Raw genomic sequence first — 16,744 nt, 5'->3', positions numbered from 1 at the left:
AATAAGATATTTGGTATTGGCAGAGTTTGGAGAATCCACAGACACCTTACGAGTAATGCTAATTTTGGGATCATTTTTATATGCAACTGGAGAGGCTTCTGTATCTGTATTGTCAAATGTAATCGTGACAGAAGCTTTAGTGACACCAGCTTGGCCTTTTTTGTAGATCAAATCCTGCAAGTTTTGGGCTCTCAATGCCGAAGTGTTCGTGATACCTAAGACAAAGCAAATAGCGTCCAAGATGTTTGATTTACCAGAACCGTTCAACCCAGTTATTGCATTAAACTGCGGGTCCCAGTTTGTTATCACCGTTCTGACGGAGTAAGATTTGAACCCATCAATGACAAGCTCTTCAACCTTCATGACTGGTCGAAATTAGTCTGACAAGTTGTTAGTCTGATGACGAGATGCTTAGAGCCCAAGAGGAGTGATCTAGGTGGCACTTCATTACCGCAAGTAATTCTCGAGTTGTAAACATGATGCGCATCCAAACAAAGAAATTATTTTTACGTTAATGGCGTTTGTTTGGGTTTCCATCGCAGAATAGAAGAAAGCGAGATTGACGTGTTTCATCTTGATGCTGAAGATTTCGTGTTGGGGTTCTTGGGACCAGAAGCTTGCAGCTCCCCTGATCATGGGCTTTCACTCTTGCTGATTATAAAATGCCCTTTCGTGCAGAGTTTGAGCTGAAAGCCAAAGATTCACGTGCGCTATGGACGAAAGCGATAAATGCGTTCCACACTATCTCGGATAGTTTCAAGATTGTCATTTTCCAGGGAACTGAAAGCGGAGTGGATGCATTGGGTAGAAAATGTTTCTCTGAAATTGAGTTCATTACTATGAACAAGACGAAAACCACTGTACTCAATATATCTTTCAAAGAATGCTTTTTCAAGAGGTTCAGCATTACCGGGGAGATTGCCACTGGCGAGAGTGAGAGATACAGAGTAACGGGAAATCAGTTTACACATAACTACGCAAAAAGCTATACTTTGATCGTTAATAGCCAGGATATGAATATATTGTTCAAGGATTGTGGAGACGATGCGATAAGCTGGAAAGTTTTCATGTTGGCTGGAAATGAAATATCTCACATGGTATACTCTCATAAGTTGTTTGTGGAATTCGATACTAGATCCGGGATGAAGAAAAAGTATTCTATTGCATTTCGTCCCGGAATCAATACGTCTGATGACAGGATCCATTGTATATATCTAAAAACGTTGGAAAATCAGAAAATGAGGGACGAGATTTTAGAGGGGGCTGCTAACGGGAGTGGTGCAGCAGTTGGAGAGTTCGACGATGCCAATCTGTTTGATGAGGAAGAAGATGAGCGAATTCATCGGGTTGCTTTGAACACACTGATTTTAAGAAGATTCATACAGTCATTCCCTCCGACGCTTGAAGATTTCCAGATTGGAATAGCTCCAATTGAGGGAACGATTTTTTTCAAGGGATTCAATCGACAGCAGATTACATCAAAGGTTGAGAGTATGAGCAATAGGCCGATGACTTTGAGCATTTGTATGCGGTTGGACCAGATAGTGTACAATAACATCAGAGATCTTGGTTTGAGGGGAGATGAAGATAACAATGAGAAAAGTGCAGATGAGCATCATATTTCATTCAGGCTTAAAAACTTCAAAACCTTCATACAGATCATAAGCGGAAACCTGAGTGTGTTCAATGATGAAGACACGAATGGAAAGAGCCGAGCGAAGGCGGTGGAGTCCTTTGAAGAAGGAATTACGCTTGGTGATGACGACAACATATGCGACATTATGTTTTCGAAGCCTGGATATCCGATCATATTTGAGAAAAGATACTTCATGAATGGGGTGAGCGAAATGCAGGAGTGCAGCTCTGTGACGTTGACCGAAGTCACAGATGGAGAGTCAAGGAAGCTTGTGCTTGAAGCTGGGAGCACGAACGTTAACGACAAGCTAGCGAACTTTGCGTTACAGGCTGCTAACGGATTCGTTGATGATCGGCTCCGAAGAGTAGCGACCACTACAGGAAGGGTGGAAGATGGGTTACGGAACACAGATGTTGGCGAGCCGTTGTTTGTTGCCGATGAAGGGGGTGATATGGAAGAGTCCAACATGGGTGGTGTCTCCACCAGTGTGGGCGACGGAGACAGACGCTCTGTTGGGGGGGGCAGTGAGGATTTTGAGAGAATCTTCTGGGACAACAGTAAGTTTCACCAGTCCCATGTTGTAGAGAAGGCGCTTGGTACCGAACAGGAGCTCGAGCGGGAGCATAGGGAAGAGGAAGACGAGAAAGAGGTTGGAGAAGAGTATCTGGGCCCGACGCAGGACTTGCAGGTCAAAGGGATCTTCGACTAGGAAAGCTGCTTTGCTAAGTACAGAGGAGGGGAAGAGCAATTGGATAGAAAAGTAACCCTTGCGGGTCTAATTAGTTTGATCTTATAATCATGGTACACAGGGTGCGATATACATGGGGGCGATCCCAAATGGGCACCACGAGTCGTTCATTATTTTTTCTCCTCGACGGCAGCAGGACGGGAAGATAAGTAGTTGTAGTGGATGAACCTGGCACCTTGGCCGAGCTGTGCAATCTCGTTCACCACGTGGCACCCGAAAAGCAAGTAGTTCTGCGGGGTGACGGCGAGAGAGTACCGCATGAACACGGCGGAGTACACAACCAAGGCCGCAGTCATCGGACCCGAAATCGTCTCTTCCGGCTTGTTCTTGAGGTCAAGGATCGCAGCAATCGGAATCCCGAAGTTCGAGACAGGGCCCCAGAAGTGGGTCGTGAAGACGTACTTGAGGGTCTCCTTGCTGAAGACCTTCTGCGAAAACTTCTGAGCTGCCGAGTTCGTGACCGGGGAAGACATATTTGTAGTTTCTGGAAGTCGGAGGATGGGTGGAACTGTGCTGTGCTGATCTGGTATCTTGGAAGCCCCTTTCAACTGTCTCCGGATGCTATTCTTCTCTGGGATACCTCTTTTCTCCCCATCTCCTCCGGCTCTCTGGCTGACGGGCATCGCCAGAGGGCCTCTCCTGCTCCTGAAGCGGAGCATGGAGCACATCGCACCGGGGAAGAGTATGCTGACGTAAGTGTGGCTAACGTAAGCGGGCGTCGGGGAAACTGCCAAAAGAGGAAGCTGGAGAGGTTGGATGATTGGAGACGGCGAGATGGCAATTGGCGCCCGATAAGGGAGGAGAGCTGAGCATTTATTCAGCTGAGCATTTGACCTGGAGAAGAAAGGGGAAGAAGGAACTAAAGGACCTTCGGTACAAGAGTGCACACTCCCCACACACACACACACAGATGTCGTTCTTGAGCGGTGGGTCGGAATGTGCAGCAAACGCCAACCCGTTGGCACAGCTGACCAAAAGAACGGATTTCGACACTTCTTTACAGAACAACCTGCGGAATGGATCGCAGCTGGACGGCGAGTCGAGGAGGATGGCGGGCGGATTGCGCCAGGACCCGGCGATGAACCAGCGAGACCAGAACATGATGCATGCGCTGATGGACCAGCAAAACCCGCAGCAGCAGCACAACGCCTTCAACTTCCAACCGCTGTCGCACGAGCTCAGCAACGTGGCTCTGATGCACAACGGCGTCCAGCAGAACATGCAGCAGCATGTGCCACAGCAGCAACACAGCAACTGGTCGACAGAGTTTATGGGATCGTCGATGGGGACGGCCTCGCCGCTGTCGACGGCGGCAGCCCCGGTGCAGGGGCATGCGCCTGCTCTGGGATACCAAATGGGCCAGCCTAGCTCGATGCTGATGAACGGCATGGGTGCCCGGCTGCACATGATGCAGGCTCCTCACATGCGTACAGTGACGAGAAACAACGCGCAAGCGACGGATGTTCACGCCAGCAGCCACGACAAGGCAGCGTGGGAAGACTCGTTCAAGGAGATCGAGCAGCAGGTCGGCAACGAGGGAGAAACAGGGCTTTTCAACGGCGAGGACGGCGTCCAGGTGGAAGAGATGCAGTCGGCGTTCGACGACGCGAGGTTCGACCCCCCAATAGGTTTCAGCGAGAAGTACCACGAGGACTACCAGTTTGAGGAGAAGAACGAGTTCATGAACAACCCGAACGCGTACGAGATCGGGTGCAGGTTGATGGATGGCGGGGCCAAGTTGAGCGAGGCCGCCTTGGCCTTTGAGGCCGCCGTCCAGGAGGACCCGAAACACACGGAGGCGTGGTTGAAGTTGGGCCAGGTGCAGATTCAGAACGAGAAAGAGCTGCATGGAATCACCGCTTTGGAGAACTGTCTCCTCGTCGACCCGAAGAATCTAACGGCACTCATGAGTTTGGCCATCTCTTATGTCAACGAGGGCTACGACAATGCCGCCTTTAAGACTTTTGAGAACTGGATTGAGTCCAAGTACCCGGACGTGGTATCCAAAGCCAGAAATGAAAACCCGGGCGATACCTCCGACGACAGGTACTCGTTGAACAAACGCATAACAAACTTGTTCCTGCGGGCAGCACAGCTCTCGCCAGCGGGGGCCAATATCGACGCAGACGTACAGACCGGCTTGGGTGTCCTATTCTACTCGATGGAGGAGTATGACAAAACCCTCGACTGCTTCCAGGCAGCCATCCGCTGCAACCCCAATGACGCCTTGTCCTGGAACAGGCTCGGAGCCTCCTATGCCAACTCAAACAGGCCCGAGCAGGCTATAGAGGCGTACTCCAAGGCCCTCCAGCTAAACCCAAACTTTGTGCGGGCCCGCTACAACCTGGGCGTCTCCTTCATCAATATGGGCATGTATAAAGATTCTATCGAGCACTTGCTCACAGGGTTGAGCATGCATGAGGTGGAGAGTCCTGATGGCGAAGGTATGTTGGTTAGTGACACAGAGCAGTCCGGCAATCTGATCGAGACACTCAAGCGGGCCTTCCTAGCCATGGACAGACGAGACCTCATTGACAAGGTCCGGCCGGGCATGAACGTTGGCCGTTTCAGAAGCGAGTTTAATATATAGCAGTAGCAGTCACATGTGTATTTGCTTTCTGTCCTTCTATATATCCTGTACACCATCCATAATACACTTTCTTATCATTTTTCTATAATCGTGATCTTTTGAGACCTTCTGATGCGAATCTGTGGTCCCTTAGTCCAGTTTAAGGTTGAGTCATTAGCTTCGGTATAGATCTCTGTCTACAATTTTCAATGGAATAGATAGTTTACCTCGGTTTAATGTTTAGCGGTTTCCTGCAATAAAATAACTTGAACTATTCTAGTTCTTACTTTTACCGTTTTGATTACTTAAGCCGTCTTCCCATGAATATTATTCTCCTGTCCGCCCTCTTTTCGTGCTCCGCCATCTCCTCGCCAGCATAACGATTTGCAGAGATTTATAATTCTTGGACGTGTCTGCTTCCTATCCGAGGCCGGCATGGCCAAAAGAAATGTTATTTTCATTATCGATGGCTAACGCTAGGACTTTTGTTGTCTGGTCCTATTCTTGTTCCTTCTTTCGTTTAAGCATTTGTTCCAAAAATTGAAAACATCCCCGCCATCTGCATCGTTAGCTTCGCAACCAGCATCGCACGTACAACTTGAGACCAAAAACCTCATTTGAGATATATACGCCAAGGCTAAAAAAAAGCTTCATCACTGTAGCTATCCTTAGAATTGAGTCCACATACTATTCGCTCAGTCTCCCCCTCTTCCCTCACCCCTTACGCACACAGGAACATGCAACGAACAGGTATGTTGGATGCTGGCTCAAAGGAGACAGTCGATCCTATGGACCTCACCTCGGACTATGACAACTACACATACGATACTTCAGTCTCTTCTTTAGACTACAGCAAGATGCTGAAGGGAAGAAATGCATTCAGGTTGAAAGGCGGTTTCCAAAAAGTGAAAAGCTTTATACAAGAACACAAATTCGTGAGATACGTTCTTTTCCTTATACCCCTGTTTGTGTTTGCCTATCTGATAACATATCCCTCCCATAAAGACAATTCGCCGTCAAAAATTGTGATGATTCTGGCTGTAAATGAAGGTGGTGGTGTGGAACGCTGGAAGACTCCGCAAGAATGGTCGGTGGAAAGATCCAGTATTGCTAATAAGAAGGCTTATGCGCAAAGACACGGCTATACCCTAACTTTGAAAGATACGAGTTTAAAAAGAAGATACAGTCACGAATGGAGAGAAGGCTGGGAGAAAGTCGACATTCTGAGGCAAACTATGCGTGAATATCCAGACGCTGAATGGTTTTGGTGGTTGGACACATACACCTTCATAATGGAACCAGAGTTGAGTCTTGAATCATATCTTCTCGAAGACATAAACAAGAAAGCATACAGATCTGTAGAACACTTTAATCCCTTAGGCATCAAAACAGATGTGCCTTATGTGAACACTTTGGATCAACCCATTGACATGATTTTAGCACAGGATTGTGGAGGTTTCAATCTCGGGTCCTTCCTGATCAGAAGATCGGAATGGACTGATCTATTGCTAGATGCATGGTGGGACCCCGTACTGTACGAGCAGATGCACATGGTGTGGGAACACAAGGAACAGGATTGTTTGGAAGTGTTGTACAGTCAGCAACCTTGGATAAGGGAAAGGCTTGGATTCGTTCCATTGAAGGCCATCAACTCTTTCCCAGATGGTGCTTGTGAGGACCAAAAGGATGATAAGAGATATTTCTACAGTAAGAAGGATCGTGATTTCATAGTTAACATGGCCGGCTGTAATTTTGGCGACCGATCTTGTTGGGATGAGTATGAAAACTTCAGGAACTTGAAGGCAGAATTGCATCGTCCTTGGTACAAGTTGTGGTAGCACCATACTATCATGCTATCATATGAAAGGTTACTTTAACTTTAGTAAAGTTCAAGCTTGCACAAATTCTTTAAACTTAAAAGATCTAATAAAAATTTTCTAACTGATCCCACCATCTGGTCCATTGACTTACTTTAGCTCTCTACTAGCAAAAGCATAGAATAATTTTTTTAGAACGTTCTTTGCCTTTGCTATTTCATCGCTTCGTAGTATTTGCTGTAGGTCAACTTTATCTGCAGGAGCAAGCTCGTAAAGTTTAGAATAGTATGGTCTAATTGATGTCTCGTCAAAAAGCTCGAAGCTTCTGTTTTTACCTCTTAACCTTCTGCTGCACCACTCAATCTGCTCTGCGGTTGGTGGAAGATGTTTGTAGCCGTACCACAAACCTGCTAAGGCGATGGCATTTACCTCTGCAGTTAAAAAGAACAATGGGTTCTGTGGAATACCTATATGGCTTAGGGTTGGTTCACCAACCGAAAATGTGTACAAATAGACATTGACAACCTCTGTGTGAGCGTAGTTTTGTGTGAGCGTAGTTCGGCTGGTCATCCCTGCCAGACGTTACCTTAATATAACTTTTACCTTCATTTTCAGGGATATTCAAGAAAGGATACCACATGTGGTATTCTGTGGCAAATAAGATCTTATCAAAATTTTCGCCCTTCTGCCCATCTGTGATCTCAACACCATCTTCGGTAAACTTTTTTATTCTCGGACATATATGGATGGCAACCTTCTCGTCAGCAAGAATTTCATCCATCAATCAATGTGTTCATTATCAGTTAAGCACTTTTTGATATCGGTAGAATTTGACGATAACCAAACTAACTTGCTCTTTGGAATCAGATATTGGAGAAGGTCCGTAGCACTAATACTGCTCCCAATAAAAAGTACCTTCTTTCCTGCATAGTCATATGTATATCTGAATGATTTAGTGTGCGTGTGCTGTCCTATGCTGTGCAATGTGAAATGTGAAATGGATCTTCTTGTGCCACCGCTTCTTCTTTCTTATTTCCTTCAATACACCCTCCAATTCATGTACGAGGCGAAAATGTAAAAATTCTCCCGCGCCGCAGAGTGGACATCTTGCTCTTTGCACGCCTGTCAGAGGCAATTCCACCGGAAGCACCGACCTGGACGGAGACGGAGTGGCTACACAGCACCGAGCCATACTCAATTCGCAGCAGGCAATGGTGAACCTCATCATCAACCCTCTTTCCAGAAAGCTCAAAAAGATCAACTGCGACAGCGCGCCAAACACGCGTCTTTCTGCCATCATCGAGGCCTATGCCAAGAAGAACAGCGTCTCCGATCCAAACCGAATTAAGTTTTCCTACCTTGCAGAGGAGAACGACAAGGAGAGGGACAAGAAGAAAAGGCTTCCTCTGAAAAGCTACTTGACACTCGAGGAAAATGGCCTGGACTTTGCCAAGGCCTCCACACTCAACGTTTATGCCAAGGACGTCGGGCCCCAGATCGGCTGGAGAACCGTCTACTTTCTCGAAAACCTAGGACCAATGATCATACACTCCTTGTTCTATTATGGGTACTACAGTGCAAGCGACATGACCTACACCCAGGTGCTTGCCTACAACTTGACACTCTTGCACTACTTGAAAAAAGAGTACGAGACTTTTTTCATCCACACGTTTTCTGCAGACACCATGCCTTTTGCATTTTTATTCAGAAAATCGGGCCACTACTGGATCAACAGCTTGCTCATTGCCTTCTCCGTCTATTCCCCACAGAACGTTGTCTATAGCAACAAATTCTGGAGCGTGGTCCACCATGTCGAGGACCGCTCCTTGGACGAATTGAAGTGGTTCGGGGGTGCCTTGGTTCTCTTTGAGATATGTAACTTATACTGCCACATCATCTTGAGAAGATTGAGATCGGACGGTACCAGAGCACACAAGATCCCTCATGGTTTCGCCTTCAAGTTTGTCTCTTTTCCAAACTATCTTTTCGAATTTCTCTCCTGGACTGTGTTTGCAGTCCTGACCAACAATTGGTCCTCTTCCGTTGGTGCTTTTAAGTTCGGTCTCACGGAGTTAGGGTCGGAGTAGTTCTTACCTGTAGGGAAGTCCGGGTCAGTGTCGGTGATGTGGTTCCAAACACCTCCCACATCACTGCCTTGCTACTGGACCACAATCTCATCAAAGGCCCCTTTCTCCGGTAGCTTGTTGTCTTTCGAATTCAAACTTATTATGGTAGATTTCCCGTCTACACCGGTAAGCAGGAACTCGTTTAAGGCAATCAAGCCACCCGGGCCAGCACCAATGATCCCGATTTTCTTTATTGTCATTTCTATTTGCTAAGTAGCCAGACTGAGCATCCCACTTCAATAATCGACCGACAAACACCAGTGCTGCGGGAAATGCTGCAGCTGGCGACATCTGTCGGATCACACTAGTTATAAACACCTTTTCTATCCTCTGCAAAGCTTTCCCGCATCACCCTAATCTATTGTGGTGGTAGGTCTCTAGCGAGTGTGGAAAGAGCTGTGGCACCCAATGGGGAAAGTCAACTCCGAGGGTCAGCCACAGTTGGGAGGAGACAGATTACCCGAAGCGGCAGGCCAACATAGGGAAGGTGATGGATGTCCCTTTGATTGCAGTGAGGCAACTTGATACTACAATTAAGGAGACTACTGCCTCGGCTACTGTTCGATATCATGCTCTTTCCCAGCAGTGAAGCCGCCGTCTTCTGTATACACAGAGCAGGGACGATAAAACAAAGCGCATGTTTACAGCTTTCAGGTCGCAGCTACCCACGGTGCGTACTCCGGTTTATCTACCTCATCCCACATGCTGACCAAAATACGCCTCACGCCCTCCCACGGGAGTCGACCGTGGCTCACCATGTAGTTGTCCACTATGGCGATGTCGCCCTCCTCCCACCGGTGGGCATAGGCGAGGTCCAACGACGTCTGAAGAACGAGATCGAGGTATTTTGCCGGGATCTCTCCTCCGTCGTTGTAGCAAATGCTCCTAGTCTTTCCGTACTCTGCAACCTTGTACTTCGTGTATGCGTAGAATGTTGAAAGACTGTTGAAAAAACATGGGAAGGACTCCCCGTCACCTTCATAGACTCTAATTGGCTTTGTGTACTGACGAATAAGTAAGTCGTTTTCGGGCGTAAACTCACAGTCTGGGCTGGCAATCTCTTCAGCCAGCTGTTTGGCTTGCAGCTTCTGATGCTCGAAATCATCATCGCGGGGGTCGATATTCCTCCCGAAACAAAATTTGTTCGCCCAGTTCGTGTTAGTATCCGACTTCAACGGCCAGATCTGCTCCATGTATAGTCCTCGTTGGGACAATTCCCTAAGAAATTCGGGCGCTTTTGCGTTTATCCTTTGGAAAAATTCTCCGCCGTGAACTAATGGTGTTTCACCACCTTCTGCAGCATACTCTACACAAGTGAAGAATAGCTTAGTAGGGTATTTGACAAAACGAGAAAATTCGTTATGCTGGTGGATTCTTATACTAGATGGACCTTCGTTGGCAGTGCTCAAAGTCTCGGTGATTTCAGTTCTTTTTGCAGTGGAGCCATTCTGCTCAAAGGGCTGGTCTCCTGAATTGGCACCAATGGCAGAAATGTACTTGGATAAGGTATTTGAGTCCAGCCTCTTTCCGCACCTCAGTACCACTACACCATGCCTTTTCAACAACTTTTTAAAGAGCCCCTTTTTGGATTGGTCCTCCAAAAACTTCAATGTATCATCCACGCCATACTCCTCTCTGTCGTCGTCCGGATCTTTAATGACCTTGTATGCAACTGGAAACTCCTTGCCATTGAATACGTGCTTGTTGGGGAGTTTTATTTTCTCCAGCGATACCATTGTTTACCCACTGGTAACTGTGTATCCATTGCCTGTTAAACTTAAAACTGCGCAAGAGTCACTACTCTTCTTCAGCAGGTTAGTAGCGCTTACCTTTATATGGGTACTTGCTTATCGGTGATGCTGGACCTTTTTGGTAATAAAACCCATTTCCGCAGCGCTGATGCCACAGTGGAAAGCGTCTTCCGCATCCGGCAAACGCTGTCCGCAATGTGTACCGGCCTTGGTTGGCTCTATCCACATGGCCATGCTGGCTCTCAGTTCAACACAGAAGTGGATAATCAGCTGCATAGATCGGATCTTATTGGTGTTTGCCTGCTGGATAGAAACCAGGGTGTTATTTTGTGTGGTAGTGGGTTTAAACAGTAAAAAGGTGCAGATGTCTAAAAATTCTTTTCCCGGTACAGCCCATTTTAGGGTAGATAAATTTCCCGCAAACAAAACGAAGTCCTGTGTGGAGTGCAGAGGGAAGAAACGGAAGTGTTCGAGGGAATATCCTACCTGCTCTTACTGTTCCCGTCATCGGAGACTATGTGTGTACGGGGTGAATGACACCAGTCCGACAGAAAAACACGCAAGATTACTAATGAATCTTAAAAGCAGCATGGATCAATACACAAACGTACAAAAGAACTCCGAGAATGTCTTCGAAAACTATGATGGACCGACTCCAGAACTTTATTCAGAACAAACGTCGCAACAAGAACTGCAGAGGGTGAATGTTAAAAGAGAGAGCGAGGTGTTAGATGAGCTGCCTTCCGACGGTCTACCAGCGGCCAAGACCCGGAAATCAGAGTGCCTCAGCTCTCTCAAGAAGCAAACCGCAGATCTTAAGTCTTTGCGACCGCAAATTACAGAATTTGACGAAAGTTTCATTTTAGATCCGCAGTATGAAGCTCGCCCGAGGGCCGAGTCGTATAACAAGAGGTTGGTTCACCCGGAAATGAGAGTAGGATCAGTATATACTAAGCTTTTCAATTCTTCTTTGAACTTAAATGAGCAAAGCGTGCCACCAGATTTGGATCTCCTAGAATCCTTTATACCCAATAAGGCTGAGGCGGATGTCTTGATGGATAGGTACAGGTCCTCAGTTCATCCTATCGTTCCAATACTTGACTTGCAAACGATATTCCCACTATACGAAAGGTTTTGGGGTAACAAAGAGTCGGTATCAATTTCATTTTACATCATAATTTTTACCATCTTCTATGCGTCCTCAGTATCTTTGTTTGAAGAAAGATGCATCAGGATTGATGAGACGGTGGATAGAGAAGAACTCATTAAAAAGATGAAGTTTTTCGTGGGAGCAACCGAAGCTGCTCTTGTGATGGACGATTTTCCCAACAAAATCTCCCTGGTTGGCTTGCAAGCGTCTACAATTCTATACACTATTGTCAGAAATGATTGCAAAACAGACGACTTTGTCTCCATTTCCACTCTAGTGAGATATTCACAACTTCTAGAACTTAATAGAGACCCACAAAATTATCATCATCTTGCAAAATCGAAAGATGTACAGCTGCGGCGTCTACTATGGTGGCAAATCTACTTTTTGGATTGTACAACAGCTTTGTCCACAAAATTGTCACCCATTATTCAACCTTGTGAGTACGATACACAATTACCTAACGAGTTTAGGAAACGCTTCAATGGTCAATACATGTTAGATCAAGCAATAGCATTTGCCAATGGTAGATTTCGGTGGGCAGAATGTACTAATAAACTGTTGAAAGCATCTTTCTGTGTCAAACCCCCTTCTGATCAAATAATTGTGCGTTTAACAAGGGAAATTGAGAATTTATCATTCTGTTGTTCCTCTTTGATTCAACGAATGTTAGACCCTTTGAATATAATGCCTTCTGAGGAACAATTTGTCAAATTTGCTTCTTCTATGCTATCAACACTTGAAGATCGCTGTTTTATCTTACTCGACGTATTATTCTCAGACCAGAAGCGGGTGATGCCGGTAGAAGAGGTTTCATCGGCCGGAGAATCTTCAACTGAAAGTAAAGCGATTGATACGTCATCTGTTGCAAATCTAGACTTTGTTTTCCTCAAAGAAGCAACATGCGAAAAGCAGGTCCACTTGTTAAGTGAATATCTCATTTATGGGTCAATGCCCAGGAATGCTATTTTTGTTTGGGAGGTAAGAAAATACCAGCCAATACAAACTCTACTTTCATTGCTAAAAGGCATTGTTTTGGATGCGATGGACAAGTCTTTCTCTTTAACCTCATGCAGGATGAAAAAAAGAATCGAGATTATTGACCAAGTATTCATAAAATTAAACTATCTATCAGAGCATACTACCAAATTGTGCAAACAACGGTGGAAAATGCTCAAAGAATTGAAAGATATAACTTGGGATTCTTTGTTTAGAGGCGAATCATGCACTAGTTCCACCTCTTCGGAAACTTCATTTATACAAAACGGTAACATGCCACATAACAATATGAATCTGCTTATTGAAAGTGATTGGGATAAAATCTTCAAGGAGATGGCTGACATTCAAAGTATAATTGATGAAAACATTAACTTAAAGGTTTGGGATAATGCCTCCGGTCATTATGTGTAGGTAGGGGTATCTACTTTACCCTTGTGGGTCTTCAATAGAAACATTTATAGTGTTACACGGTATAGAATTCGTTTGCTGGAACATGCAGTTATATCCTTTATTCTCATATTCATTTACATAAAAATGATGAGTCTCCTCTTAGATCACAAATGTTCAGAGATCTTTAAGCTATAAAGTGGCATCATATTCAAAGTATCAAACTTCATTTTCACAAAAGGTCCCTTGGCCCAGTTGGTTAAGGCGTGGTGCTAATAACGCCAAGATCAGCAGTTCGATCCTGCTAGGGACCACCATCTTCTAGGGCGTGTGGCGTAGTTGGTAGCGCGTTCGCTTAGCATGCGAAAGGTCTTGGGTTCAACTCCCAACTCGTCCATATTTTTTATTTTTTGAAATGTTAAATGCACGTTAGTGATGAGATCAAGAAATCTTCACATCAGAAAATGCATCCTAAAGTTTTCTTTTCTTATTACTTTTGAAGTGATAAGACATTGTTGACAAATCACTTCTATAAATATGCCTAATTTTCTGCAGGAAGATATTTACAAGGGAAAATCCACGCTTACTTTCCATGAACCACGAAGAGACTGCAAAAACTATTTGGTGCCATTCCGACATTGTTTGGCTGAACCGACACCAGATGATAAGCTACACGATACCACGTTATTTCAAATTGTCGACCTGCGAGACATCACCAAGTCGGTTCTTTCCATGATTGAAGGGCTAAAGCTCTTGATTGATATCAACGAAAGCTTCCAAGACCGACAGCGAGCTATAACAGGTCCTGGGGCTTCTAAGAAGCAAAACTCGAAACCTAGGGCAACGATCGATGCCGTCAACGCTGATGAAGAGCTTGGACATGATGGTGCAACCCCTTATGGAGGCTGGAGTAGTAGTTATAGGCTGACTTTACAGGATTGCTTTGGCAACACATGTTACGCGTACGAAGTTGAACCACTTGGTTTTCTTCGGAAGAGGAGTAACGGCTTTTTTCCTATTAAATTAGGCTCGAAGATTGTTGTGAATTCGGGTACAAAAATAATTTTCAACACGTTACAGCTCAAAAATGAAAATGTAGAATTTTTAGGGGGTTACATCATGAAATTGGATTACAAATTGTACGAGAGGAAACTAAAAGAGTTGAAAGAGGAGATCCACTATGAGGGATGAAAAAAGTATTGATCGTAAATTCTATTTCATTGACAGGTAGCAAATTGCTATATATGGCTATATATAGATAGATAAAATGTATACTATAAATATTTATTAATCTTCCAACAACAATTCCCAAAGCGCCGCTTCATTCGGGTAATCATGATGGAGTACTGTCACAAGGTAATAATCGTTTAAAATGCTGTCTATTAGCTTTGCAGAGTCGCTGTTCTTTGGATACAAAAGTTTCCACTCTTTCCAGATCTCAAACGCTTCTTCTGTCCAAGCTTTGAAAGATTCTTCTTCAACGATGGTGGTTTGCAAGATTTCTCTGTTTGGGAAGACACCCCAAGTAACACAGTTTGATGCGTTAGACGGCAAGTTAGTTTTGAACTCCTTTTTGCTATCAGCGTAATAGTAGCTGACTAAACTTCCACAAGCATCCAATTTCGGAAGCAGACGCTCGTTCCATTCTTTTTTGGAAACAAACATTTCAACAAAGGCCTTTTGGTAAATAAACCCATTCGAAGGTCCCCAGCCCAATATTTTGTCCTTGCTAGTTGTGCAGTTTACTGCCGGTTGAGAGGCAACGGTAAAGTAAAATTTTTCGTTCAAGTTGATTAACTCTTCTTGAATAAGGGAGGTTTCGGGGCTCAAACTCAACTCCGACCATGGCAAACAGTCTAGTTTTTTGAGGAGATAGTTGATGAACAACTTGGAGATGTCTTCCTTCTTTGTTGGGTACCCCCAGAGTTCGTATGCTCTGGTGGATGACACCTTCAACGAAGGACCATAACCGTCTATCTCACCGTAGGCAGGAGATCTGGAGTCACCAAAACGACCGTTTGGGAAATCATCCCACGTTGCGTCTTTACCCAACACGCCGTGTCCGGCACTAATTGAAATCAACTTTTTGAGCTGGGAAGATGGAGAAGTGGTCATTCTGACATCGTGGACTGCCTTTGCATCACTGATTACTTTGTTCGTCGTGTTGAATCTGTCTGCATATGCTGCTCGTTTTGCTGAAGTTATCGAGTCGTCGATTTCTTCGTCAGAGGATGACTCTTCCTGTTCGAGCTCTACTTCTTTCTTGGCAACGACCTTGGACAAATATTTTGATTTGTTGATGATATGTGCAATGGACTTTTCCAAGTTGAGAGTGTAGAAGTGTATACCCTTGATGTGGTTGTCCTTTCTTTCGTAGATCTGGTCAATCATCTTCACCAAAACGTCGACACCGATTTCCTTCACCGTGTCGTCATCGTTCTGGATCTCTGGTGGAAACTGATCTAGTAGAGCCTTGGGGATCGACGCGTGGGACAACTTGGAGGCCCGCTGGAAAATGTTGTAACCGTTGATGGGCAACAAGCCGGGAATTATTGTAATGTTTTCGAGCTCTGGCTGAGATCTGACGAGGTCCTCGTACTCTATGAACTTGCTCACGTCGAAAAAGAGCTGCGTGATGATGAAGTCGGCGCCCGCCTTGACTTTCTCCACCAAGTAAGGCAGGTCTTTTTTTGGATCCTGCTGCAACTCCTCAAGAGAGCCGTCCGCATGGCCCTCAGGATAGCCGGCAACACCGATGCAGAAGTAGTCGCCGTACTGCGCTCTGATGTAGCTCACCAGGTCAACGGCGTGCCCAAACTCCCCTATTCCGTGCGACACACTAGTGTCCCGTGCCGGGTCGCCTCTCAAGGCAAGGATGTTCCGAATGCCACAAGCCTTGGCCTTGTTCAACGCCTCGTCAATCACCGCCTTCGGGGTGTTCGTGCACGTCAAGTGCATGCACGTCGTCAGCCCCAAGTCCTGCTGACACGTAACCGCCAAGTCCGTGGTCTTCTCGGCGGTCGTCCCGCCTGCACCCCACGTCACCGTCACAAACAGCGGTCCCAAGAGGGACATCCGGCCCAACCGGGCATACAGGTTCCTCATACCGCTGTCTGTCTTTGGCGGGAAGAACTCCAACGAGAAGAACGGCTCATCCTTCTTGAGAGAGGCAATTTTGTCGGTAATCTTGACGCTCATGTCTGTCTGCTGGTCTTTGCTGGTCTGCTGGCACCCAGAAGCTGTACAGAAACAGCATAAACACAAGAGAGACCGCTCATCTCTCGAAAAGAGCTCTTCTCAAGACCTGCTTCTGTCTATCTCATCCTCTCGTAGACTGCTCCCGGCCAACAGCACAGCACAACGGTGACTCTGACTCCGGCCGCGTCGCCTCGTTTTGGCCAGATAGGCAGCGCATGTTTTCTGCGGTTTCTGGCCCCCGCCACAGTTGCCCTGTGTAGAGGTGTTGGGGCCGGCTGGGAGGCGGGGGACGGAGACGGGACGGAGATGGAAGGAGGGTTTTGGTGGCTCGTCAGAGGCATAGAGCTGGGAATAGCTCACAAG

The 16,744-nt window shown here is 46.0% G+C and overlaps 11 protein-coding genes and 2 non-coding genes across 13 annotated transcripts; 8 read left to right on the top strand and 5 right to left on the bottom strand.

Annotated features, from left to right (window-relative positions):
- The first annotated feature begins 549 nt into the window (after positions 1–549).
- Positions 550–2,420, top strand: PICMEDRAFT_123386 (hypothetical protein). Its single transcript, XM_019159914.1, has one exon. The coding sequence runs from the start codon at positions 663–665 to the stop codon at positions 2,343–2,345; it is 1,683 nt and encodes a 560-aa protein (XP_019019232.1). The 5' UTR covers positions 550–662; the 3' UTR covers positions 2,346–2,420.
- Positions 2,421–2,494: 74 nt separating this feature from the next.
- PICMEDRAFT_31908 (hypothetical protein) lies at positions 2,495–2,857 on the bottom strand (the record flags this gene model as incomplete). The annotated part of the gene is made up of 1 exon (XM_019162730.1): positions 2,495–2,857. One exon carries the CDS (start codon positions 2,855–2,857, stop codon positions 2,495–2,497), a length of 363 nt encoding a protein of 120 aa, XP_019019231.1.
- Positions 2,858–3,294: 437 nt separating this feature from the next.
- On the top strand, positions 3,295–4,974 carry PICMEDRAFT_72099 (hypothetical protein; the record flags this gene model as incomplete). Its single annotated transcript, XM_019164101.1, has 1 exon — positions 3,295–4,974. The coding sequence occupies one exon, from the start codon at positions 3,295–3,297 to the stop codon at positions 4,972–4,974; it is 1,680 nt and encodes a 559-aa protein (XP_019019230.1).
- A 419-nt stretch (positions 4,975–5,393) lies between these two features.
- PICMEDRAFT_15949 (hypothetical protein) lies at positions 5,394–7,178 on the top strand. Its single transcript, XM_019161032.1, has one exon. The coding sequence runs from the start codon at positions 5,691–5,693 to the stop codon at positions 6,789–6,791; it is 1,101 nt and encodes a 366-aa protein (XP_019019229.1). The 5' UTR covers positions 5,394–5,690; the 3' UTR covers positions 6,792–7,178.
- On the bottom strand, positions 6,921–7,551 carry PICMEDRAFT_11037 (hypothetical protein; the record flags this gene model as incomplete). The annotated part of the gene is made up of 2 exons (XM_019159742.1): positions 6,921–7,342; positions 7,374–7,551. The coding sequence occupies 2 exons, from the start codon at positions 7,549–7,551 to the stop codon at positions 6,921–6,923; spliced, it is 600 nt and encodes a 199-aa protein (XP_019019228.1).
- A 430-nt stretch (positions 7,552–7,981) lies between these two features.
- PICMEDRAFT_72096 (hypothetical protein) lies at positions 7,982–8,857 on the top strand (the record flags this gene model as incomplete). Its single annotated transcript, XM_019164100.1, has 1 exon — positions 7,982–8,857. One exon carries the CDS (start codon positions 7,982–7,984, stop codon positions 8,855–8,857), a length of 876 nt encoding a protein of 291 aa, XP_019019227.1.
- A 45-nt stretch (positions 8,858–8,902) lies between these two features.
- On the bottom strand, positions 8,903–9,326 carry PICMEDRAFT_123377 (hypothetical protein). The gene has a single exon (XM_019159913.1). It carries the CDS (start codon positions 9,185–9,187, stop codon positions 8,948–8,950), a length of 240 nt encoding a protein of 79 aa, XP_019019226.1. The 5' UTR covers positions 9,188–9,326; the 3' UTR covers positions 8,903–8,947.
- A 220-nt stretch (positions 9,327–9,546) lies between these two features.
- Positions 9,547–10,632, bottom strand: PICMEDRAFT_72095 (hypothetical protein; the record flags this gene model as incomplete). Its single annotated transcript, XM_019164099.1, has 1 exon — positions 9,547–10,632. The coding sequence occupies one exon, from the start codon at positions 10,630–10,632 to the stop codon at positions 9,547–9,549; it is 1,086 nt and encodes a 361-aa protein (XP_019019225.1).
- Positions 10,633–11,020: 388 nt separating this feature from the next.
- PICMEDRAFT_27728 (hypothetical protein) lies at positions 11,021–13,201 on the top strand (the record flags this gene model as incomplete). Its single annotated transcript, XM_019162510.1, has 2 exons — positions 11,021–12,661; positions 12,710–13,201. Coding segments are annotated over 2 exons (2,133 nt in total), but the record flags the coding sequence as incomplete, so codon positions are not given.
- Positions 13,202–13,423: 222 nt separating this feature from the next.
- Positions 13,424–13,497, top strand: PICMEDRAFT_t58. Its single transcript has one exon. It is a non-coding gene; the product is annotated as a tRNA-Ile (tRNA).
- A 10-nt stretch (positions 13,498–13,507) lies between these two features.
- PICMEDRAFT_t59 lies at positions 13,508–13,580 on the top strand. The gene has a single exon. It is a non-coding gene; the product is annotated as a tRNA-Ala (tRNA).
- Positions 13,581–13,720: 140 nt separating this feature from the next.
- On the top strand, positions 13,721–14,374 carry PICMEDRAFT_72093 (hypothetical protein; the record flags this gene model as incomplete). Its single annotated transcript, XM_019164098.1, has 1 exon — positions 13,721–14,374. The coding sequence occupies one exon, from the start codon at positions 13,721–13,723 to the stop codon at positions 14,372–14,374; it is 654 nt and encodes a 217-aa protein (XP_019019223.1).
- A 3-nt stretch (positions 14,375–14,377) lies between these two features.
- Positions 14,378–16,557, bottom strand: PICMEDRAFT_15946 (hypothetical protein). The gene has a single exon (XM_019161031.1). It carries the CDS (start codon positions 16,379–16,381, stop codon positions 14,471–14,473), a length of 1,911 nt encoding a protein of 636 aa, XP_019019222.1. The 5' UTR covers positions 16,382–16,557; the 3' UTR covers positions 14,378–14,470.
- Positions 16,558–16,744: the final 187 nt, after the last annotated feature.

Source organism: Pichia membranifaciens, assembly GCF_001661235.1.
Source record: "Pichia membranifaciens NRRL Y-2026 unplaced genomic scaffold PICMEscaffold_2, whole genome shotgun sequence".
NCBI classification, from domain to species: domain Eukaryota; kingdom Fungi; phylum Ascomycota; class Pichiomycetes; order Pichiales; family Pichiaceae; genus Pichia; species Pichia membranifaciens.
The sequence above is the reverse complement of the archived record's forward strand: the minus strand, read 5'-3'. Positions and strand labels throughout refer to the sequence as shown.